Source organism: Columba livia, chromosome 9, assembly GCF_036013475.1.
Source record: "Columba livia isolate bColLiv1 breed racing homer chromosome 9, bColLiv1.pat.W.v2, whole genome shotgun sequence".
NCBI lineage: Eukaryota > Metazoa > Chordata > Aves > Columbiformes > Columbidae > Columba > Columba livia.
The window spans coordinates 6,924,124-6,949,738 of NC_088610.1; the positions used below are offsets into that span (position 1 = coordinate 6,924,124).

Sequence of the window (25,615 nt, forward strand, 5' to 3'; positions counted from 1 at the left end):
AATTGCTCTTAAGAGGAAAAGGCACAACTCTTGAGAGGGGCCTTATCGGTCTCAGTCAGTTACACCGTGAGTTGTTTTGCAGATAAATTCCAAGGAGGGAGAAGGAAAAGTGTGTGTTTAGCTTTTATTAGCATTTCTTCTTAACTACTTTCAGTTCTGCAAAAAGGTGAAAACTCAAATGTGCTGGAAGAATCTCTAGTGGTAAGCCATGGATGTTGTAATCACTACTTCTAGCTCCCATTTGTGCAGATGTGCACGATCACCCCAAACAAGCCTTTTTCTAAACCTTTTCATAGAAATACACTGCTTTTCTGGCCCTTCCTCCAGCAGGAAGGGAACAGAGCATGCCCTGCACTTCATGTGTGATACACAGATGTTCTGTAAGAAACCCTTAACCGACTGAAACAGAGATGAGACTGTGGTCAGTCCTGGGACCCTTTATGCTTTACTTGTCCTATCATCATTTCCATAGTATCTCTTCTTTAAAATCAGTAGGAACAGCCAAGTGGCATCCCAAAGAGAAGTCCAGGTGCTGCAATTCCCAGTGCAGGCTCAGAGACACCACTCAATACCACCTGCTTCGCCAGAGCTATTACCGCACTTCTGTCATGCATGAGCAAGTTGATTTAATGGTATATATTTGGCTCTGTCTCACCCTTAATACATTACTTATTTTTTCAAGCTGTGAGCTGTTCATGTGGCACCTGACATGGCTAAACTGAAGCCACTGCTTGGAGGGGCTGGGGTATGATATTATTTGTATAATACTGAAAGAACTGGGGTTAGCAGAGCCCCAATGGAAATCTTTGCCAGTTCACGTGCAGTGTCACTGCCCCTTTCACACAGCATGGATTTCATTATCCAGGTGAATAATAGGAGGAAAGGGAGGGCTAACTGCTGAAAGCCAGGGCATAGATAAGCAAGTTTGCCAGTTTTAGGAGGGGGTAAGCTGGCTTAGAGTGGGTACTTTACGAATCAGCTTGAATCCCCTCCAAAGTCCTTGTGGTTTTGGGTCCAAGCAGACAAAGCAATGCAATCCTTCAAGTGTTCTCAGTGTTGACGCACACTGCTGAGCTCCGTGTATGCCAAGATAAAGGGAGGCAGCCTCCACTAGTCCATTATTCAGTGCTAGACAACATGATTAAGATGGAAACAAGCTACACTTTTGCAATATTGACATTGTGATCTACAGTAACAAACAAGCTATAAAAAGCCTGTCCCATTCTGAACTACTGCTATTGCTGTAATTAACGTTTTTAACTTGATCTGAAGCACCTGCTCTGTCTTATTTGGAAAAAGGTTCATGTAAAGTGCGATTCTGTAAGAGCAATGTTCATCTGCTCCTAACCTGGGTAATGATGTCATCACCCTTCAAAGCTGGCTTGAGCCTGGTTCTGGTGAAAAATTGTAAGGAAATTCCTATCAAAGCATGGTGCTGTGGTGATAAGAGCTGCTCTGTGTCAGGAATAATTCATGCCTTTAGCAGAATTCGGTGTGTGCAAGAGAAGCTTGGTCATTTCTCCGCAGCATAAAACACCAGACAAAGTCTTACTTATTTTATGTTCCAGTTTCTGAGAAATTCTGCAGAAAGCCTGGGAGCTTTGCTGGCCTGCTGTGCCCCAGGCCTTACTGCTGCCAAAACCATAGTCCTACCCCGCTGCTCTGCTTTTCTCCCCCACCTCCAACCTGAGGGGTCTCAGCCCTGCCCCTGGCCTTCTGCTGGTCTGACGTGACAAACCTGGCAGAGAACTATTTGCTTAGCTCGGTGTGCTCTAGAGATAGCAAAAAGAAGGAGGCAAGAGCACATGGGGAGCAAGGATGGAGCAAGAGAGACCTTCCCTTTTCCAGGGCAGCTTGAGGACAAGCTGGTCCATCTTTATCCTGTGACTGCACCCAGAGCCAAATAACTCACCACAGCTGGTCAGTCCCAAACCAACAGACACAGAGCTCCCTGAGTACATGGTGGATTTCTGGAGGAGGAGATGGACGGTTAGAGCACAGATGACAGGAGACTCAAGCTCAAAGCCTCATAGATCTGTAGGCACTTCCCTTGATTTCGAGGACTTAAGGTTGAGGGCCATAGCTCACCTGCTGCCCATCAGTAAGCAGAATGAACATAGTCCTAAGCCAAGATGATGAAGAGTTTAGGTGTGCAGATAAAACTGTAAAGAGCCATGTAAGTCCTGTGGAGATAAGAAACCACCTTGGAGCTGGCTTGAATTTCAGACGAGTACGTTCTCTATCTGCAGGGCTTAGTCCTGCAGACTTACTCCAAAATATGAAGCAGACAGCCCAGAGCAGTCCCATGAGCTCAAGTGCTGCATAGATCTAAGCAATTGTTAATAAAAAATCTGCTAGGAAAACAGGGAGACATGTTTGAGCCATGAGAATGTTGTATCTCAAAGTAGGACCAGATCACAGAGCAGTAATTATTTGCTCTTGGTGCAATTCTGTCTGTCCAGTATCCATGCAGGATATATCACCCTGGCACCCAAGTCTGTGCCTTGAGACCATTTGTGTTATATCTGCTGTCATTGCTGGTACTAACAACAATATCCTCACCATTCTTATCTGTATTCATAAAGCAGCAGTTAGGGGAAAGGTTGTAAATGGGTGATGGAGCTTTGTTTTTTGACACTTTCATCAGCAATTTGGGGCCAATTCCAAAGTTCTAGGGAAATATTGTTTGATCCAGGGCTAACACTTTGAGTTTAATTAACCAGGGTGATAACTCTTAATGAAGAGTTAGCATTATTGCAGCAGATGCTGGGCTGGCACATCCTAGTTGGCTCTGGTGGGTTCAGGGGGCTGCTCTCACCTCCTGGAAGCCCCGACGTCTCAGACCCAGCCGAGCTACTTCTCCGTTATTTTCACAAGGATGGTCCAGCCACAGCCCAGTGTGGTGTTGTTTTTCATGTTGATGGAACATACCACAGCTCCAATGTGAGTGAACACATTAATATCAACAGAGCCTTTTCCCCAAGTTAAACATATTACGGCATCAGCAAATTACAGGGCACTGTAAATTAGACTCCCTCTTGTGCAGACTCTGCTTGCTGGGCCAAAGCCACATCCCTCCCTTAAGGAAGGCAGCATCAGAGGGTTTACTTACTCCTTGGTCTCCCCTGCTCCTTGCACAGGGCTTGGGCATGGTCACATTTCTGTTCCATCCCATGCACACTCCCCAAAGGATGCTTTTGCCACTTTAGACCATGCCAGTGACAAGCAAACCTCCACAAAAAAAGACAACCCAAGGGTCTGGGCAGTGGTAGGGCATTTTTACCCATTAAAACAAAAAAATGCACATAGGAAGGGACTGGCTTCCCCTTGTTGTCCCCAGTTTGTGAGCACCTGAAGTCAGGAAAGGTTCAGTTCCCCAGAGTACCTACTTTGAAATCCTGGAGTCAGGGAAACAAAGAGATCTGGCTCGCTGACAGATGTGTTTCGGCCGATGTGTTTTTACCAGACCTTTTATAGAGAACTGCAAAGTGTGGAGAAAAGCTATTGCAGGACTGGGAAAAACAATAATTAAAATGAACTGTTGAGCTCTTTTCACTGGAAAAACAACAAATGCAGCCCACACTCTCCCATCCCCCTTAGCGCAGCTGGCAGCTTTGCTCGCAGGAGTAACCCGGGGCCACTGGCTCCAGCTTCCACCCGGCAGCACATCGCGTGTGGCAGAGCTCTGACAGCTCCAGCTCTGTGTGCCACGCACACCTCAGTGCAACCACCCTGCCGAGAGCTGCATTTAAGAAGAAAGGCCCTAAAAAAAGCAGCAAAAGAGGAGCACACACAGGTAAATGATTATTTACAGCTGCTGCATGGGGAGTGTTACACAAGGGGAGGGTGGAGTACGTTCCACCGCCCTTCCACGGCTTGTGGGCAGAAAAAGCCTACTACTGCCATGGTGTTTCTACTCCCTCAAGATGGAGTTAATGCTGTTTACCTTGTAATAAGAATGCTATTTCTTGCTTTTTTTACCTTGGCTGAACTTGTTTTCATGGCTCCCTCACTGCTCTCCTGCTGGGGGAGCTGGCTCTGAAGGCAGCTGGGAGTGCTGGGCTGGGAGTACCAGCATCCCAGCCCTCCCACCTGCTGAACGGTGCTGTGTGGTTCCCAAATTAAAAATCAAAGCCCTTGGCTGCAGCAGGATGCAAATCCATGGCAGGAGAGAGCACCAGTACTAGCACCGAGCAGCTCTCACATAGCTGGGTCTTTCCTCAAAGACAGAGGTAGGAGAACTTGGCACTATCTAGTCCATGTTCTTCCCTCCCTGCCTCCTGCAGGACAGAGTATTTTTCACCTTCCCCGCCCACCCCCCCCCCCCCCCCGCCCTTAAAAGCCACCTGCAAACTGTAGGGCATTGGCAAAAGCTGGTTTTATACCCCTCAGTCCTGAGGATTCTTGCTGGCAGTGTAGATGGAGGTCATTAACTATGAAAAAATGTTTTGTTCTCAGCCCTGATGTGAAAATACAATTATTTTCTTATGTTAGTCACATCCTTCAGCTTCCTGGACAAGAGCCAGTGATGTGCCTTTCTCAGGTATGGTGGTTTTTGATGTGGTAGGTGAAGTACAAAAATATTATGGTAAGAACAAGACTTGTGCAATGTCCCAGACAGAATGTGCTACTAGCTCATCTAAGCCAGCCTGTCTGTGCCGGTCAAGAACAGCCTGGTATGGTCAGAGGGACCCAGTGATGCAAGGACTTTGGAAAAGTCCTTCCTTAGGGAGGAGGACCTGGACAACTGTAGAGAAGAAGGGCAGATGAGGAACAGAACACCATTTCAGCCCAAGGCAAAAGCCAAACACAAAAATGCCTAAATATGGGAAATTTAACATCAAAATTCAGGTTCCTGACACAAAACCTGCCCCTGGGCCTGGCTGATGAACTGGACAGCAGTGGAGGGCAGCTTCTGTGCCTCAAGGCAAACCCAGCCTTGTGCTCAGCCCCAGCCTGGGAAGGACCCATCAGCTGCTGGCTGCTTGCAGCCTCTGAAGCACTGAAACAGAAGCACTCAGAGGTTCTCATGGCTGGGGGCTGCTGATGTTTCTGGCAGAATAGAACATGTAGACCCTAGAAACACCAAGTCCCTGATGCAGTATGCTAGGAATCCAGGCAGGGCTTTTCTGGAAAAGCTGTAGGAGTTGGGATGTTTTCCAGTCAAGCACATGAGGCTCAACAAAGGAGTGTTTCTCCCTTTCTGCTCAGTGATGCAGATGCCATAGCACGCAGGACTTCTGCAGGAACTGCAGACAGGATCAAAAGCAATGTGTCATAGAAGAGCAAGCTCCTTGACATAGCCTGGGCTTCAGGAAGATGGGAAATGTCAACCAGGCCAACTAAGGAGCCAGTGGGATTGGAGGAATGAAGTCTAATAAAGAAGGACAATGAGGAAATCCTTGCAACACTATTTGTGTTGCAATCAAAGGGTCAGTTTAGAAAGTCCAGGTTAGTTGTCCAGTTGGATGCAAAGAATGTGCTGAAACACATGGTTATTGTGAGTCTGTGGCTGGCGTAGTAAACTGCAGCACCCTCTGAAAAATGGGTGCACCTGGATCAGGTCTGTGACAAGCAATCCTAGCTCTGCTCTGTGTGACACCAGCCATCTCCTCTGCCAGAAGGTGGGTGCTAAGGTGGTGAGCAAAAACCATGCGGGAGAAATCTTGGTGGCATACACACGCACTTGGGTGCTACTTGCTGGCAGGACTATGTTTGACCATGTACATTGCAAGATTTGACTGCAACCCTGCCACTGCAAACAGAGCTGACCCTATAGGATGCATGCCAGCTGGACACTGGTGTAAGATCCTGGAAGAAGATGCTGCTACCGGTGGCATAATTTAGGTATCCTTTGCAAAAACACTGCTACAATTTTACATCACTGCCAATTGACTGGCTGGCCCAGAGTTATTCCATGTGTCTCCACGCTCAGGAGAAAGGCTTGAGCTCTTTCAGTCTGGTTGACTTACCCAGATTTGTACATCTGCTACATTTGAGCAACTTCTGGAAGTTACTGGCATTTCTGGGGTTTGCTCTTAAGCAGAAGTGCTGCATTTTCTTTCCCACGATAATGCCATTATTTCTTCTGCCTTACATAAAATAATTCTGGGCTTGCATGAGTATTTCAAACATTCCTTGTCACCAGCTCTATTGGTCATTTCTGGGATCTCCATTGTCAGAGCGTTTCCAGTGCTTCTACACTATATCTGTGTGCTCAGAGCAGTACAGAAAACAAAGGCAGAATTATTTTAAGAAGTTCGTGTGTAAATCAGAAGCCGAATCTGATAAAAGCATTATCACAGAGTTTCTTAAAATTGAGTTGGAGAAGCCAAGAAATCCAACAGGCTGATGCTATTCCCAAAACATCTTGAGCTCTCTTATTTCCTTGAAATTTCTGAGTAATATAAATGAGCATGTAGTTCCCACTGACAATGAAGTTCCCTGCACGGTATACACAGCTCTGGCACCATATGAATAATAAATATGGTGTGGAAGAAGATGCCAAGAAGCAGTCAAAGTTCCCATTGTCTGTACAGACAAATGCCATCATTTCACTGCAAGATGGCTTTAACAGCAGAATGTGTCACATGCAAGGATTGAAATCCAGTGGGAAATTCTCCCCCAACGTTCAACTCATGTTACTCCTTTTCTATACAATCTACAGCAGAAGTGGCCAAAGGGCTGTAGAAAACATGGCCAAATGGAATTGAATGATCATACATGAAAACCAGAGGAAAAGGGTTAGAAAGCTCCTTCCCAAGCAGGGTCCGGGTCATCTCTTGAGACATCAGCCCTCCAAGAGATACTCTCTCTCTCTTGTCACACTGGACAGGAATGAGGATCACAAGCCATATGAAATTACATTTACCCCCAAACTTCATCCTTGGTTTTGCAGTCATACTGCCAAAAAGCCATTTACAAATGTAAGTTTGGCTGTGAGTTTTGTCACATTAAAAGTATAGCAAATCAACAAGGTAGCCTCTGGCCCTCTCCTCTGTGCCAGTCTCACATGAACCTGTGTGCCCTGCAGTAGCCTATTTTTGCCAGCAGCTCAGAAGTCCTACTGTTTATTTTATAGACCGCTTTGTTTTCCTGTTGCTCTGCCCAGGGAACTTCAGAATGGCACATGCAAAAATCCTTGGAGAGAGAGTAAGCATGAAAACATGGGAAAAAATTAATCTCAGTGGAAATCCTTGACTAATTGACAGGTTGGAATAAGAATGACCATAGATCCCAAACTATGCCAAGGCAACCAGTCTGCTCCAGGCACTGCAAGCTCACTCAGCCAGCCACATGCCTGGCTGTTTTGCTCTGCCAGCTTTACAAGGCCTAATTAGCTCTATTCTTTTTGTTTGTAATTACAAAAGCAAACAGCCCTTGGAGAGAGAGAGGGAATAGAAGAGGCAGCTCTTGGAGTTCAAGAAAATGTTTTAAATCAAGTTTGCCTCTCATCAGATGTACTTGAACCCTAGTGGATGGGAAGAGGTTTCCAGGCCAGGTAGAAGCAAGGGGAACAGATCCTTGCTACCCTTGGGGAGATAGAAGCACAGGTTAGAAGCAGCCATCCCCAGGTGGAACCATTTCCTACCTGGCCTGGAAAAATGTACACCTGACTGGTTGTGCTCATTGTCACAGCTGGGAAAAGCACAATATCCTCCTGGTGGGGGCTTCAGAGTAAGACAGATTCTTCCAGAGCCCACCTCTTCATGATTCTATTAACCCAGGAATGTCAAGGAATTGCATGTAGGAGTTTTTATGAGATACATAGACTGGCAGGTCTCTTCCTCCTCTGGAGGCAGAACAGCCTGCACATACCCTACCCCAGATAAAGCTACAGAGTGCAAAGCACTGCCAAAACACAAAGCATCTCTCCTGGGAGCGCCTTGGCTCCACACCCCATCCCTTCCCCATTCCTCCAGCTCCCCTCCCCTGCCAGGGAGCCCTTTGCTTTCCCCCTGCCCCTTCCTGCTCCACCCAGGGTGCAGCCTTGCCGAGGAGCAGACCTTCTGGTTCCCGGGCTGCAATCGTAGCAGATTACTGGGTGAGTTTCTGCCAGAGGCCACAGCTGCCTGACTCACTGCTGAAGATCTGTCCCCACCTATGTTGGCTGTAGATACACACAGCTAAACAAGCTCCATCCTGGCAGGCAGGCTCCCAAAAGCCCAAGCCCCAGTGCTGTCTTCCTATCATACTCTCCAAGTTTTGCTCAAAAAAAAAACAAAAACCAAAACCACAAGAAATGAAGTGATGATACAGTCTTATTTTCCTTAAAAAAGTCCATTTATTGAAATTGTTTTAACACTTTATACAAGTTCCCAATGTAAGTGTCTGCTCCCTGGCTCAGGGTTAATGCAAATACAAAAGCACAGACTTCAGTAGCTCTTTAATGTGACCTGAGCTACCACCTCCTAAGACAAGGTCTCATGAGGCAGCTGCTGTTCACGGGCAGTTCCCCATGGAGAAATGGAAGCCACATGACCCAGCTGCAAGTACAGGCCAACATCAGCTCAAGCCTGAAGCAAATGCTCTGCTCGGTTTCTTTTAGTAACTTTGGTTTATGTCGCAAAGAGTTGGGTCAAACAGAGGTACAATGCTTATACAAGCCACCATTGCCATGGTTGTACATAGCTCAGCCCCAGAGCCTCTCCCTTTCTACAGAAGAAAAAAAATCTGGTGCCTCTGAACACATACACATTTACAAAGCCTGGTCAGAAGCAACAAGTTTCCTTCTGTAGAAAAGCAAGCTTGATCTTCAGAGAACTGGTACAATTCTTCTAGGAATTATGAGACCACTCCAGCCAACCTCAGCTAGTGTTAGTCAAACATCAAGTGACTGACTGGGTGTTTCAGATTAAAGGGCAGAAACCTCTGAGCTGCATGATTCCCCTCCCCTTTTATTTTTTTGCTTAAGATATGACTTAATATGCAAGGATGGCTTTATATTTAAAATGCTAGTTTCTTCCTCTTTGTTGAGTTTGGATTAAAAGAAAATGCCATAGCCTTTGGGTCAGTTTCTTTGGAATTTGCCTTCATATCATCACTGAAAGTGTTTACAAGAAAAAAGACAGGATCAAATGGCTGCATGTGAGGTATCCTTGGGGAAACATCAGGGAGAAGCAGTGCATTCAGTTTGGTTTAACACATTTATCTGCATGAGGCAAACAGATTGGTAACTAAGCCCAGATGAGAAAGACTCAAAGAAATAGGAGATTTTGTTAAAAAGTGGCCTGTAGCACACACAACGGGATAAATCTTCAAGCTCAGTTAGATACAAGGGTGGGAACATGGAGAAACAAATCACTGGCAGCACTCAGTGTCTAAGAAACAGCAACAACAGCCCCACCAGACACCCAGCAAAACCAGAAGGCAATCATTTTTCCTTGGGTCTTCCCTGGCACCAGGGAAACCTGCAGCTGCTTTGAGAGTTTCCTAACCTCTGTAGCTAGAATTTTCCAGCCTTGGGCTCAGACACTATCAACCTCCAAGGTCTTGGCAAACAGTGACAACATACAGCTAAGCCAAGCCAACTTACACTGCATCTTCTGCCAGCCAACCACATGTGAGTGGACAGTTCCAGATTTCAGTTTAAATAACAGCAATTTGATTGTGATTGACCCTTTGCCAAGCCAATCTGCACAGAAAGTAGGGTGCTGAAGATGCCAATAAGACAGTACAAGAGCATTTTAGGTCTCTTCAAGCATTCCTACATGTAAAGTCTTTTCCCTAAAATTATGTTTCCCCTTAAGCTATTGGTTTCATCACTTTGTATATTCTATATGTTCCTTTAATTTCTACACACACCACACTGGGCTCTAACTTAATGGGATATGGGACCGAATTGTTACAACCTATTTTTTTAAAAAAACAACTAAAAAAAAGCACCAACATCCATCTAAAAAAAAAAAAAAAAAACAGTATCATTTTTCCCTTTTACTCCCAAACACTAAACTTAACCCAAGCTTGGAGGTTTTGTCTTTCCAGTGGCAATACCTATGAACCTAGGCTAGCCTTCCTCCATGGGCTGGGAGAGAAAGGAGAAGTTATGTCCAGTAGCAAAGAGGATTAAAAAAATATACACATTTTTGGGAGAAGAGGAAGGCAGAACCTAGAGTCTGAACTCTGGTCAGGACAGTGGTATTGTAGTGTCCTCTCCAAAATGCTTTCACTACTAGTGCCGGTGGCTCCTCTTCGTTGTTTCATTATACATAATCCTTCCCTGTGGAGGAGGCATTTTTTGGATAGCCTCGGGTGGGTGGATATGAAGTTTCTCTCCGTGGACAGGAGCAGCAGAGGAAGGCTCCCCCCAGCAGGGTCAGAGAAGCAGCTGCCCATCCAATGAAGAGAGCTGATCCAAACTCATATCTGAGGAAAAAGGAGGAAGAAAGTGAATACAAAAAGTTCTGCTTCTGGATTACAGTGTTAGAATTTCCACACAAAGCAGAAGGGAGCTGAAACTGGGATGGAATTGGCTTCCTGCAAGGCAGCAGTCTGGGACATCTAAGACTCTGCTGACCCTCAAAGCTCAGAGCTTTGCACACTGGGTTAGTCCAGGTTTTAAGTTCACCCTGCACAGCTGCAGGAGGACCACGCTCTGTGCAAACCAAACCATAGGCATTTAGTGGAATTAAAACACAGAAGTCACAGCAGCTGGGTCTCTACAGTGATGCTGCCTTACAACAAAGCCAAGACTTAAGCGCTACATGGATGATGGTCCTAAAGCTTTTTCTGCAGTTTGAAGCCAACCCAGCTAGCTCAGGAAATTCCCTTCTTTCTTTTGAGCCCCAGCTGCTCAAAACCAAGCCCTGCAAGCAATTGTCATGCTATAGTGTTACATCAAATGGGTCAGTACCTGGTGTTGACAGGGGTGTAAGGGTCATAGAAGGCTCGAGCCACTCTGTTGCCATACCATGATGTGGCTACCAGCGCTGCCAAACCTGCACATAAAGGGAACACAAGGTCATGACTTAAGAAAAACATGAAAATCACTGCAAAGTAAGTGTAGCAGAACCAGCATCTGCAGTAATGTTGAGATGCTGCTACCCTGAGAAGATCTGAGCTGTTATTTAGTGCTCATTTGGAGAGAAATAAGGAAAGGATTTGAGGTCACCCACAGTTACATTGCACCAAAAGCAAGACTGCTGACAGCCTTTCACTGAAGCAGGGTTACAGGTCACACTCAGCTCTGCTAACAGATGGAAGGCACACAATCCCTATAGAAAGCATAATCCTAGTGCCAAGAAACCTATTTGATGGCACAGTAGCTTCTGTCTGAGGGAAGTCCTCTAAGGAATTCCCAGCCCAAAATGCTCTTGGAGCAATGACAGTAAGACCTCCCCTGGCCTCTCACATCCTATGCAAGATAAACGCCATTTAGGAAATTGCACATTTAATATTAAACTTATCTGTATGTTACCAACCTGCAACGATGAACATCACCCCACCAAAGACAGCCATCCGCATCTTTTTCGTCTGGTCATCTTCCATGCACTTCATGCATTTCATGCCAATCATAGCAACAAATATAGCGAGCAGGCCCACAACGATTGCAGCCACCATCAAAGCCCGAGTAGCCTGCAGCGTGCCTAGAAGACATTAGGATTTGAGTTACCACAAAGAAAACTCCATATACAAATAGAAATTCAAATTACTGGTCTCAATAACCATATGTCAAAACATTGTGCTCTGTGTTACACAGGATACAACCAAGCAAGACATTCCTTTTTAGCTTTAAGCTCTAGCACAGCCATGTATCAGGATCAGAGGACTCTCAGCCTCTTCTAAAATGCATAGCAAACAAGGGCATGCAGCTCTTTGCAGGAAATGACCTGGGAATTGGCCTCAGACATCTTTTGTTCCTTGATCATTTGAATCCCAATTGGAAGGGTACATCTGTTTATCAAAAGAAGTATTCAGATTTAGGCTCTACCTTAACAAAGCATTTAGGCACATGTTTTAATATGAATAGCACCATACATATGAATAGTCCCACAGCAGACAGCAAGGCCCCTTTTATTGCTCAACACTTCGAAAACCTGTCTCTTATACAAATACCTCAGATATTTGAGTTAAATCCTCAGTTTGAGTCCCAGAGGGTACAAAAATACAGTTACAACAGCAACAGCATTTTCCCAGCCAAATGAAAACAACATTTTCTTTCCCCCTGCCTACAATCGGTAGCTTATTTGACTCAAAGGTATTCAAATGTTTTAAGAATCTCTTGTGCTTTTGGAGAATTGGAGCATGGGGTGATGCCTCCCACAGGCAATGGTTGTATTTGCCTGTGTTCTCTGTAAGACTGGACAATATACTTTACCCAAGATTTGGCTTCATGTTGCTGATTCATCTGAAGGCAATCACAGTAACCCTATGTACACGAGTGACTGAATTAATATTTTCTTGATATCAAAGGAGAAAAGGAAATTATGTTATAAATTAAATCATTACTGATAGAAAACCTCAAGGTGATAAAACACCTGAATATCAGTGAAGTAAGAGCCTGAGCTTTATTGCTTGGTAAATCAGGTTTGTTTGAACAACACTGATTTTCCTACACAGTCCTGTTAAGATCTGGGAACAAACAGGGCTGCTTAATCAAAGGAACAGATTCCCTGGAGCATGCTGTAACCGAGGCAGGAGTGTCCCCTGACACAGAAGGTTGTCTAGCAGTGACACACACACAGTTTTCACAAAGTGTCACCAGAATCTGTTCCCAAGTCTGGAGCTCAGAAAGCCCACTGCCCGCATTCTGCTAGAGCTCTGCAAAGCACTTCAAGCTTGGACAACTGCAGCTGCAAGATTTAAGTTAAGCCTACAACAGGGCACCTGCAAACTCCTCAGGCAGCATTGGTCGCGTGAATCCCTCAGAGCCTGTGCTACAAAACACACTCTCATACCATCCCAGGGGTAGCACAGCCACATACCCATCCTCTGAGATTCTTTACTGAACTTTGCCACAGGACACAGCTTGCACAGGGAAATTCTTGAGACCCACACCAACAACAGGCTACCAGGCTCTAGTTCTGCTTTAACACAGATCTGGATGTGTCTCTACACACAACCTTGTTGTTCTGTAAATAGATTGTGAAACCAGTTAAAAACAATACAATAAAAAGGTGATATTCAGAGAAATAGGAAGTGACATTTTTGTAAGAACAGTCTTTGCTTTCTTGGGAAAGCCCCCAAGATCAGCTTGGCTAAATGTAAATCCTCACTTCCTTCAAAGGGGAAAGGTGACACACCTCCACACTGCCCAGGTATTAATCAAAACCACTCTGCTGCATTGATTACAGAAACCCATTTATACAGTGATTTATCGCTTTAGCATAAATCACAACAGCAGGATCGAAACATTTAAAATAGATTAATCTCGAATATTGGAGGACACACTCTAAAAATAGTTTCTAGCTCACAGCAGTTATGCCAGCTTTCAGAACTACTTCAGCTGACAAGTTACCACCCAGGCAACTAGTTCAGCTGCCACACGTTGAAGGCTAAATTGTGCATTACAGCAGCAGCTCTGGAGATGCCAATGGCTGAACACCAGTTCATATTTTGCACAGGCAAGAGCATTTTCTGCAGAAGTACCAAATTGTTTCATCAAGTCTACAGTAAGTTTGGCTTCGTTTTGCTGCAGAAGAAATTGCTTTATAGGAGAGGGTTTTGAGAGAGTTCTTTTGTGAATGTGAAAATAGGAAAAAGTTCTCAAACAACTAGAAAACTAATTATATGAGTGGGAAGAGACCTCTCACCTTCAAACGCAGTACTACAAGCAGAGGAAGATGCTTGAAGCAGTCAGTATCCACGACCTCGGAAGACCTAGCTATGAAACCTGCTGAAGCCTCAATATGTACAAGTATTAACTGGATGCGTGGCCACAACAGATTTGCAGAAACAGATGAACAAAAAGAACCATTGTGAGCATTTCCCAGGGCTACCCCCTTTCAGGGGCAAACCCTGGGGGAACATCTCCTGGTGTCCTCACCCCTCCCTTAGGCACAGCTCATGGCATAAGAGGACAGAAGCATTTAGGAAGCTCACAGTAGGACAGAACAGGTTGGAACATTCACAGAACAGATTGTTCCTTTGTCCCAAGAGGTTCAAATGTGACATGACTGTCTTAGCCAACGATTCTTGCCTCCACCCAGCCTGGATGCCCTGGGCTCATACACACACTGGGAGACAGAGCTATTGTCTTCCTGCCACTTTTGCAACGCCTGCAGTACACTGAGTGCAGTTAATCATCGCAGAAGCTATTAGTTATTATGCACACATTAACAACTGCGTTTGTCAATGAAAGCTGCACATCCAGAAGCTGAGAAAGCTAGCTTAATATTAGCTCTATTGTTCACATGGGCCTTTCCAGGTGCTTTAAAAAAATCCAAAGCGATACAATATTGTCTCAACCTGATAAACAGGACTGGCTACCAACAACAAGCAGAAGTGCTCTACAGCAGTTTAACTTTATAACTCCTATCATATTGGAGAGATACAGGATTTCCCCCACACTCCTTGCTGCCACAGCTATCTCCCGAGAGGAACAGGTAGTGCAACGCTTATAGCATCCCATGCGATGCACCATGGCTGTTGGAAAGCCCAGGCAGTCTCAGGAGCCCTTGGGGAAAAAACAGTCCCATACAAGGCAAGATAAACTGGCCAGGAACACAACAACAGCTGTCAGATGACAACAGTATTTTGTCAATAAAAACCACTATTGACTCAGAAGCCAAGCCTTTTTATTGCTGGTTAGTAATGAGAGACCTGGCCTGAAAAGCCTAAAGCAAGAAAGAAGGAAGTACTGAAGAACAGAGGCTTAAAACGACTGAGGATGGTTAATAACAAATGTGAATTCTGCAAGCCATAATACTGTGCAAGTCCATAAAAGTGACACAGCAGCTCACACCTGTTTCAAAGAATGAAACCCACTGTTTTTAAAAACATGCTAATGAACAGTTCCAACTTCTTGTTGTTAGTGGGTTTAGACACAAACTACATGATGCCATTTTTATCTGAAACCTACATTAAAACTTTCCTTCCCACAATTATCATTACCTGACACAGAAGCAATTTCTGGCAACTGCTTAGATATAAAAATAAAGACGTCACCAGCATGTTTGAGGTTATTTTTCTGTCATCACATTTGCTTATTTATTCCGTTATCACATTTCCTTATTTATTCTGTTTATGTCATCTACATTATAGAAGAGCTGTTGGGAAAGTGCCATGGGATTTTTATAATACCTGTTTGTAATGCAAAATTGCTGTAATGGCTCTGTGTGCAGATTATTTTCCGATAGGGGTGGATGCTCCCTCTGATAGGGATACTCACTGACTGCCTTGTTTGTATTAACTATGGACTTTTCCTTCCCTTCCCATGGGCGTTCATGCAGCCAAGTGGTGAAAGAATACAGGTGAAAGATGCTGTGCACCTCCCTTTAAGGTCTGCAAGGGAAGTTGCCCAGGAGTTAAACACACCGCTGTAGTGTAAGCAGCATGTTACACCCTCTAAAGCCTTCAAAGCCTTCCCATCATGGTTTCCCTGAAAGCTGAATCTACCTCCTCGAAGGAACAGGATCCGAGATGCTGCTGTTCTGCCCTGCCTGCACGTGAAAGTCACTTTTGTGCAGTAGACAAGGTAATAAAGATGTGAGCAAGCACTAACAGCATCACAGACAATCAGCAAACTTCTCTCATACTTCGCAGTCATTCTGGCTGACCCCAAAAGCCTGCTAATGGCTTGGAGGCTTTCAGCCCCCCTACTATCCTCTGAAAGGACCCTGCACCCCCATCACCGTCAGATATTTCAGTCTGGACTCCTTCAAAGCACCTCCCCACAACTCTGGAAGACTGTACAGAGGAATCCAGGCAGGACACAGACTCAAACAGTGTCATGGTTTTTGCCAGAACAGGAAGGCTGGGAAGTCCTCACTGCATGTCCAATGCAAAAGAGACAAGTTCAGTAGGTGACAGTGGCCTTGTACTCTGCCTACCCCAAAGCAAATAAGCTTCAGTTCCCTCCTGCAGTTACTCAAGCAGCAGAGAAAGCTTGCTGGTAAGACAGGCAACACACAACCACCATTTTCCAGATTCCTGGTCAGAAGAGACCTGGGCAGCCTGTTTTCCCACAAAGCCTCGAAGTTCCCTTACCAAGAGATTTAGTAACACATAGTAACACTAGCTACTAAAGCTACTTAGAAGCTGCCTGTAGAGCAATAAAGCCAGTGTGTTGCAATACACTCCCATCCCCTCTTGCAGACACAACAGGGCACCAGCACACAGGAACAGCCTCAGCGGCATTCCAAGTAACCCTCTACCTTCTGTAAGAGCAGAACAAGCAAGACTGTTTTATCACTTGATCATGATTTTTCATGAGGAAGGACCAGGGATTGAGAAACATGGGAGTAAATTAACCCTTAACCCACATGAAAGTACAGATACCAGCAGGTTCTACCTGCTTACTCCAGATCTAAAGATGAAGAGACAACAAAATATTTGGACACATTTGTCCCTCATGCCATAGCTTTGTCCTTTCCTGGGCCACCCTCCCAACTCACCCACCATCACAACAGAGCAGCAGTAATTTGAGCATGAACGTTTCCTTCTCCCCACCCATCCTCTTCCCCAGCTCCTCAAGCCAGGGTGGTAAAGTTGTAGGAGAAGATCTCACATTTCAGTGATGCTGTTTGAACCAGAGGGCATCCAAACCCTTGTTTATTTTCTAGGCTAGAGCACAAAGGCTCATTGTGCATGTAGTAGGTTTGGTAATGAGGTGGTAGATGAGTCTCAGCTTGTCTCAAGTACAGAACCTCTCCCACCAAAACCAAACAAGGCATTGAGTATGTTTAGCTAACAGTCTAGACAGTACCCAGAACAACCTCTGCTCTGAACAGGAGAATGTGGTTAGGTGAGGCTGAAAGCTTCCAGAGACAGGTACCAAGAACCCTTCTTCCTCCTGTCTAAGACCACCCCCCTGAGACCCTGGAGGAGCACAAAGCTCAGCTGAGCTCCATGGATGATGCTGGAGGGCTACAAGAACAATGCTGAGGCCGTGCAACAAAGCCTTGTTGCAAGGGTGGCTTTTGTTGCCTCTATGTCTGCATGTGGCCACGCACTGCTTTTCACGTAAGCTGTCAAAAGGCAGCCTTTCTGTTGCCTGAATGGGAGCACTGACATAAGCCCTCAGCTGAACACAGCTGCGGGAGAAGTGCCAGCATGGGTGCACTCCAGCAGCGCGGCCACACGGAAAGCTGGAGGCCCCTCAGTTGGCTAATGGTGGTCATCAGCTTGTGCCAACCCCATATCTGACATGCAGCATCAGTTCAAGCAGCCAAACACTGACACATCTAGAGGAATGGCACCAGCTACACAAAAGCTTCCTGGCTAAGCTGTCCAGCATTCACACGACCATGAATTACTGCAGGTGTGAGGAAGTTCAGTCCTTTCTATGGGGACAAAGCCATCCCATCAGTGCATGAGGCTCTGACGTGTGGCTCAGAGCATTCAGGTCATGTGAAGCTCTGGCAGGAAAAGTGTAGCCAGGCAAGAGAAGTTTTTCTGCCCACAGAGCTGTACCGCCTCCACCATGACATCAATGAATGCGGTGAGGGAGCTCTTAGCACACAAACTGCACCTGTCCCAGGGTGCGGCCATTGAATTGGGTATAAATGGTTTTTTATCACACCTCCACCCAAAACAGCACTGCTGGTCCTTGCCCAAGCCTATGTGGCTGTAAGACCTTGAAGGGAGATCAGGCAGGGAAAACAGCAGATAAGATGTATATCCCTAGGCATGATCTGCTTTCAAGTGGGAAAGGTGCAACCTAAGCAAGCCGGGGTACAAAAGAACAAGGACTCCCTTTAGCCAGCCCTCACTGACTTCCCCAACGAGGAAAAAAATCCCCTGTGATTTCCATATTTCATGAGCTTCCTGGGAATTTTCAGGAGAGCATGCCCTGCAGGGCCAGGGGCTCAGTAAGAGGACAAAAGGCTACTAATAGCTCAGCCTCGGTCCCTGGCACCTCACACCTCCCTCCCCCGTAGCTCTGGAAGAGAAGAGCCTTTATTGTTTGAAGGACAAAGGTGAGGGGAGCAGCTGGTTTTCAGCACTCAGCCATGAATAGAGCAGGTCTGGAGGTCCTCGGGCAGGTTTTTTGGAGTCTGCTTAAGCCAGGGTCCGCATCTGATTCTGCAGATCTTATTTACAGCACAATGGGCCGCAACCACGCAGCCCCCGAGGCAAGTTTACCTTTCGCAACCCATCCAGGGGGTGGCTGGAGATTCCTCAGGCCTGCTGGCATCTTCGCCCCCACCCCCAGGGCGAGATAAGAAGCTCGAAGCAGAGTTTACACATAATTACTACGCAAACCACCCGGACTGTGTGCTTAACCCAGCCCCGATTATCCACAGCCCTGCACCCTCTTAGTGCTAATTGCGTGCACCGCACTCCTGAAGGGAGCTGCAGGGCCCACGGGTGTTCGGGACAAGACAGCAGGAGTGATTGATAGAAACGAAGGTGGGGCCGCGGTGTCCGGCTTCACTGCGCGACACACAGGAAGGGTTGGCGGCAATCGAACTTGAGGATACTCCCAATGGTCCCTGGTGCCTGCCCGTTCCTTTGGGAATGAGAAGGTGACCAAGGTGATAATTATTTTATTAATTAGAGAGGGATGAAGGTGTTCCAGGACACTACTGGACTCTGGATGAGGAAAGGAAGGATTTTTTTTTTAATCTATCCCTTTGGGTGTCAGCCTAAGTTTTATGCTCCAGCACCCTAAAACAGCCCTTACTGAGCTCCAGCTCAGCATGACCGCTCCGACTGACACCCCAGCAAGCCAGGCTGCAGTTCCTGCATGCGAGAGATGGCTTTGCCGCCCCAGGACAACATAATAGACCTAGAGACTACCTTGATGTACTGGTCTGCCTAAAAACTACAGGCAATGCTACCTTGGCTGGAGTCCAGCTCACCTGCCAGCCCTTTGCTGAAAACCCCCACGGGAGTTACAGCGACTTTCCCAGAGAACAAAAGACCAAAACAGTCAAACCGAAAATGAAAAGTGCTCGAAAAGACCACTTCAGCACCGCTGATCAACTTTGATTCCTGCTGAGCCAGAGCCAAAAGCTCTTGCAATCACGGCGTTTTCCCGAACACACGTGGAGGATCTGACTCTTCCCCTCCCAGGACGTGTTTTTGAAGGCAACAGGCAGCCGGCATGAGGGCAGGGGGCTGTGGGACGGCTCCGCCTCCCTCCCCCGGGTACTGTTCCGCCGAGCACCCCCCGCCCGGGGAGGCAGCACTGCCGCGGGATGCGCTTCAGCAGGCGCCGCAGAGACCCGGTTACCCCGAAAGACAGTCACGAATGGAGTGACCCTCAGCCGCGGCAGGGAGAGCCATGGGGGGAAACCCCCAAGAGACACCCATGCGAGTCCCGACGGGATAAGGCGCCACGAAAAAGCAGGGTGACCCCGAGCCCTGCACCTTCAACCCCGAATGGACAGGCGGCGTAGCTCCAACGGGACGGAGACCTCGACACCCGACAGCACCGGCACCCCCAACGGGACGGGGCACTGGGTGGGGGTGGACGACAGGATTGGCATCCCTATTCCCAGCATTTCAGTCAGAGCCCTGACACGACCGGCACGGGCGTGGGGCGTGGTAACTCTACGGAACCGGTACCCTCAGCCCCGACCGAAGAAGCACTGGGTCAGAGAGGGTGCCCCGGGACGGACACCCCCAGCCCCAACAGGACATACACCCCAAAAGCCGCACTCCCCCACCCCCGACTTACTTTCCAGCTTGAGCAGCGAGTCGTACACCTTGCACTGGATCTGCCCCGTGCTCTGCATGGCGCACGACATCCACAGCCCCTCGTAGAGCGCCTGGGCCGTGACGATGTTGTCCCCCGCGTAGGATGCCATCTTCCACTGGGGCAAGGCGGTGCTGATGATGATGCCGATCCAGCCCAGGAAGGCCAGCACGAAGCCCAAGAGCTGTAGTCCCCCGCTGGCCATGTCTGCGCAGAGTCGGGGCGGGGGGAGCGCGGGGGGAAGGGCTGCTCCGCGCGGGCGGAGGGTCGCTGCGAGGAGAGCGAGCGATCTCAACCTGCTCCGCGCACCCCACTGCGGCCCGCGCGCCGCCCCGCGCACCTTTTAAAGCCGCGCAAAGGGCGCCCCCTGGCGGCCCCGCCCCGCGGGGTTTTCCGCGGTGGGACGCGGCCCCCCCGCCCCGCCTTCCCTCGCGGTGAAACCGGGGGAGCCGCCCTGGCTGCTGCCGCTTCTCGCCCCCACCCACCCGCTTCTCACTGGGGCGCAGTGTCGGGGGGGACGTCGATACCCCCGGGGTGAGGGAGGGAGCAAAATGCCGCCCCCCGGGGGTGGCCCCCTTCTTCAGGGTTTCGCCCTGACCCAAAGCCCCTGGGGCCCACCCTGCCCCTTCTTACTGTCTCGGGAGAAACGGCTGGTGGGACTGTCCTTTCTGTACCCCCAAAGGGCGTGCCAGGGGATGCTTTGGCAGCTCGGAGGTTTTGGCACCTCCAAAGCGTGCTCTATTTGTGCTTGTGGGTCTCCCCGCTTCTAGAGCTGAGGGCCCTGAGAGCATGAACCCGCACACACCTTCCCTGGATTTTGCTGCCTGTTGCTGTCCTTTACCAGCCGGAGTTATAAATGTCCCTTTTCGGTGAAGACAACCTCCCCGAGCCAGCGCATGGGACGGGAAAGGTGGAGATGGGGCTGTGCCGGTCCCACCTGTCCTGCTGGTGCCTGTGTGACCCACCTTCCCCAGCCCACCCCAGTGCCACCACTGCAAGGCAGGGACAGGGGGACATTTCCCACCTGGCGGAATCACTGCCCGGTTCCCCGGGCATGCAGCGCACGCGGGAATAAACTGATGCAGAGAACGCAATAGAGAAGTCATAAAAATGATGGGTATTATGATTTCAAAAGGCTTTCAAAGAGGCAGCTGAGCAAATACTTGTCATCCATGTACAAATGCTGCCAGGACCCTAAATCCAAACTTTTAAATCTACTATTTTAATAAGGGTGATGTGCTGTACATTTTCGCATTGCTGGGAGAAAGGAGAAATTTCTAAAAAGAAATTACTAAAGGGTAAATTTCAATTTTTGAATGCTTCAGTGATTTACTAAGGCTTATTGAACAAGAGGATTACAGACCAGGAAGGAGCGTCCTATTTCTTGGGCGTGTATTTGTTCAGTTAGTACAGTTTCCCTTTCTCCTGTGTGTATATTTGAATATTAACAGATCCGGACTCAGAATAGGCGGAGTGAGGAAATACTGTCTCCTTCAGAGGGCCCGGGGAGCACAGGGCATGATCTGGGTGGTGCCACCTGCCTTCCCCATGGGCTGCATGGAGAGGGCGTTCAGCCCGGACCTGCTGTAATCCCAGGCTCTGAGATAAACAGGTGATAATTACTGATAAACGTCCTGCTGGAGGTAGGGATAGGATTGTATTGTTTTGACACTGTGGTTTGCTGCATTCTGATGATTTAGGAGATTTTGCTGGAGCTGCTTCCTGAGATTTGCAAACAGATAAACAAACAGGCTCGTGATTACCTGATCCATCCTGTGCAATGACAGGGAGGGAGGTCAAAGGGGAGAAAAGCAACTGCAATCTCGCCACACTGGGCAGAGACAAAGCAAGGCTGGTTTGCTCTGAAAACACTTGTGGCTGCTGGTCCCCAACGTCCCGGCAGCAGCGCTGGTCTGACGAAATCCATCCTAGTTACCTGGCAGCAAACTTTTCCAGTCGTGTCCTTTTTCACTTGCAAAGGAACTAGGGATCTGTCAATCTGAGAGATGAAGAAATGGTGTTTTTCTGGATCTCTGTGGGCCCCGGTTTTACAAATTTAGGAGTGAAGAAGAGGAAAGCAGCGAAGTTTTCTTTGGCAATGCAGAGACAACAAAGTAGATGCATCTCTCTGCATGTTTATCAAGAACTCTGCTAGAGGGAGTAGAGAAATAAGCGTGGTGCTGGCTATTTGAGCTAGTCCCTGGCAGGCACAATTCCTTGCCTGATAAAAGAGGCAGGACAAACCCACATAAACCTGAAGAGAGCAGGGTTAGGAGTGTCTGGATTTGATCACTGATGTCTGGGTAGTCATATCAGTCTGATAATGTACATCTGCAAAGGAATGTGCAGTGTTCTCAGGTGCTTCAGTGTGCTGAACTGACTCACCCCTCTCCTGACCCTCCTGCCACCCCCAGACAAAGCAGGCAGCTCCTTGCTGACTCCTGCAGCTGAGGTCACCTCTGGACAGGGGTACAAGTTCCAAAGACACTTTAGCAGGTTTAGATCTTTTGGCTAAAGGCTCTGAGCAGCCAGGACAGAGAAAAGAGATATTTTGTGTGGGAAAGGCCTGGGCTTTCTACTGAACCTTCTAGGAAAGTACAGGGAGGAGTCCTGGGTGGCAATGATCCAACTGCACTTGCACTGAGAGGGACATCAAGTGTGGTCTTGAGGAGATGCATGTAGCAGACATGCTGTGTGGTGTAGCGCTCTGACCATGCTGCTGGCTCTTGGAAGGACTGCAATCCATGCCCAGCCTGTACTTGGGAAAAGCTGAGCTTATCGTGTGTCCTGGTGGCACCTTTGGTCCAGTTTGTGCCAAATCTGTCCATACTGTGAATGTGACTGCAGTAGGACATACAGTTGGACATACAGTAGGACACCCTGTGTCCTCAGTTTATCCCCCTTCCAGAAGGCCATGTAATTTAGACTAAATACAGTCTTACTCTGTGAGGGAGCTGTGAGATCACAGTCTCCAGGTGCCTGGAGATGGGTCCTGTGCTCCTCAGGGGCTGTACAGCCATCCCAGTGCTCCTCTGACCCTGCTGGGTGCTGTACTGGGCAGTGTTACTGGATGAATGCATGACAGAGTGGCCTTGGGTCAAACAAAGCTGGTGAAAGGCAATACTGAACTAGACCCATGTGCTCTTTGACCTTCCACAGTCCACGTAGGCTGCAGCACAGGATCTTCCCTGTGCCTTTCTGCACACTTTCCAGGCACAAGTTCTGTGCCTGCATCTTGCTTTGTGGAAGTGAGAGCTTGAAGATGAGTTGCTTGTGCCTCCCTGACCATTGAACCACCCTCACAACCCATGTGAACACCTTGTGTGCAGAGTCCCAGCTTCATGAACACCTAATTTACATTTGGCTTTCCAGGGTCAATTTGAAGTTGATACTTATTACTCACGTTTCACGAAATATTTCAAAACCTAGCAACTCTTTCTGTGGACATCACAAGGAATTTACAGAGCAAGATAAACACTGAAACTCTGCTTTTCCCCTTCATCACTCACCAGTGTTCTCAGCCCCCTGGAATTTACTGAGAATTTTACACCATCCCTGAGAGCATCAAATCTCCTCTTCTGGACTTCCTTCCTGTTGTTGAGATGTGAAGTATCTTCTTTCTTTTCTTTAAATGATTTTCTGCGCTGCTTCAATGGGCAAAATAAATCCTTTTTCTACTCAATAATCACTGGTTTTCCTCCTTTGCCCAAGGTACTTTTTTCACTGGAAGTCCCAAAGAGTTTTCACTCTATTTTCACCTTTCTTTCTACATGACTTTTGGGGAAATACCATTCCTTCAGATCCTTAAACTCAGCTGAAAGACCTGGGTTTATCCAAGGTGTCGCAATCTCCTCTGTATTCTCCAGGCTAAAGGTACTCCAGTACTGACAGTCCTTAGTGACTTAATAAACATGTGAGTCTTCATTTTTTGCCATTTACAAACGCAAGATCATGTGAGAAGAGACATGTCTGTAGACAGTTACTGAAATCAAACTGGGATTGTTTTAGTCTGCAGGTACACAGACTCCTCTAATTGTGCATAGAGATTGTCCTCATACGCAACAGTCCTTCCTGCACTGAGCAAATGCTTAACACCTTGGTCATATCACTCCTTTGAATGTTGTTAGTCAGCAAGCAGCCTCAGCTCCATACTCAGCAGAGATTTGTGCTCTGTGGGTAGTAAACGATACGTTTCCTTTTCTGGCAAAAACAAGCTTTAATGCTTGTCAGGACTTGCAAGCGAGCAGCCTGGTTTCTTCACCTCTCAGGTGTTTCTCACAGGTCTCACTGTGCAATGCTTGCATTTGGAGAGTATGAGGTCGCGTGTGATCTTCTGTCCTGGCGTTCCCTAAAGCTGGCCCCCAGCCTGCCCTGAATTAATCCTTGACCTAAAACTGATGTATTGGGAGAAACATCTCATTCCCTTTATAAGTATCGGCAGGTGCACAGCTGTATGATTCTGGTTTCAGGGCAAAAACACAATCTCCACACCTGGACCAGAAAACGAGTATGGCCACACACCACCAGCTGAGCCCACTGGTGGCAGGCAGTTGCAGAGCCAGAGAATAAAACAAGACCATAGTGACACTACCCCAAAATGGGTTACATCCCACTCTGATCCATGTCTGAATATATCCTGAACCAGTGCCTGTACTTTTAACTTTGATTTTGTTCACTTGGTTTTTCCTCTATAAATTTGGCAGTTTGTTTTTTGAAACTTCTGTCACCTGCAGCATCCTTCAGCAATGAGTTTTGCAGGTTTACTCTGTTTTCTTTTGAACCCTATGGCTTGCTGCTTCATTTGATGTCCCCAAGGTTCTGGGAAAAAGGGAAGACCAGTGGGACCATGCACTTAGCTCTGGCTTACATTGTCTAGAAAAACCTAAGAATTATTTTTTTGTTTTACTGAAGGCTGCATTTTCTTCTCTCTCTTCCCTCATCCATCCAGGAGAAACACCCTTGCTGAACCTTAGCTCCAAGCACTGCTTTGCAGGCAGCTCCCAGATGTCTTTCCTAGATGTCAGGAGGATCTGAGATGGCCGCGAATCTTTCCTGGGATTAGTCAGAATTGTGTACAACCCAGTCTGCAGTAAGGGGTGGATGTTGTGTTTGACCATGGTAACAGCTGAAGCAGGCAAAGATCACAGTTTGCAGGGCTGCAGAGAACAACAGCCACACAGGAAGCTTAACCCTTCATCACCTGCTCACTGTTGCAAGACTCCCATTCACCACAAAGTTTTAAAAAAGATTGTTGGAAAAGGCTGCCTCCAAATGACTCTTATTGCCTAAAAGGTAACAGGATAGTGAATAGCACCAAAATCAGAGCTTTTCCCTGCATACCCAAACTGCAATCTCCATTTCCAGGAGGGAAGCTCAGATTTTCTCTTTGGAATCGGAATTTGTGATTAATGGAGGCAGCACCACTTAGAGGGACTGACTTGGCTTATTTGATACTGACTACACACAGGGAATATATTGTGAAAATTTGATTTAAAATGGGCTGTATGAATCATTCATTTTCAGATGTTGGGGGTCAGAAACACCATAAACCTCCCTGTGTTTGGTCAGCAGACTTGACCTGGAATTCCTAATCTATTGGAGATAAACCAAGCTAATAATCAACCCTTTTCTTGCAGTCATTCAAACATTTATGTTTCCTCACTGGCTGTAATAAAGCTACAGTTTTGGGAGTAGTTTCACTCTACGCTTCACATGTTGGATTTCATATGGCTCTAGTTAAAATGTGCTTGTATGTAGCACAGTGAAGTTGCACGAGGCTGGAGGATGGCCAAACTCCTGGCTTCTCCTCCAAAC

General features: G+C 47.3%; 1 protein-coding gene across 1 annotated transcript; it reads right to left on the bottom strand.

Annotated features, from left to right (window-relative positions):
• Positions 1-8,264: 8,264 nt before the first annotated feature.
• CLDN1 (claudin 1) lies at positions 8,265-20,127 on the bottom strand. Its single transcript, XM_005513213.3, has 4 exons — positions 19,784-20,127; positions 11,421-11,585; positions 10,853-10,937; positions 8,265-10,365 (listed from the first exon to the last, which is right to left on the bottom strand). Exons 1-4 carry the CDS (start codon positions 20,004-20,006, stop codon positions 10,203-10,205), a joined length of 636 nt encoding a protein of 211 aa, XP_005513270.1. The 5' UTR covers positions 20,007-20,127; the 3' UTR covers positions 8,265-10,202.
• Between the last annotated feature and the right edge of the window lie 5,488 nt (positions 20,128-25,615).

What these genes read in the sequence shown, in the direction of transcription:
- CLDN1 (XM_005513213.3), bottom strand. Translation starts at nt 20,006, where the DNA reads ATGGCCAGCGGGGGACTACAGCTCTTGGGCTTCGTGCTGGCCTTCCTG. An exon ending in CTCGCTGCTCAAGCTGGAAA is followed by an intron (nt 11,586 to 19,783) that starts GTAAGTCGGGGG and finishes AATGTCTTCTAG; the next exon opens with GCACGCTGCAGGCTACTCGG. An exon ending in GGTGATGTTCATCGTTGCAG is followed by an intron (nt 10,938 to 11,420) that starts GTTGGTAACATA and finishes CTTTATGTGCAG; the next exon opens with GTTTGGCAGCGCTGGTAGCC.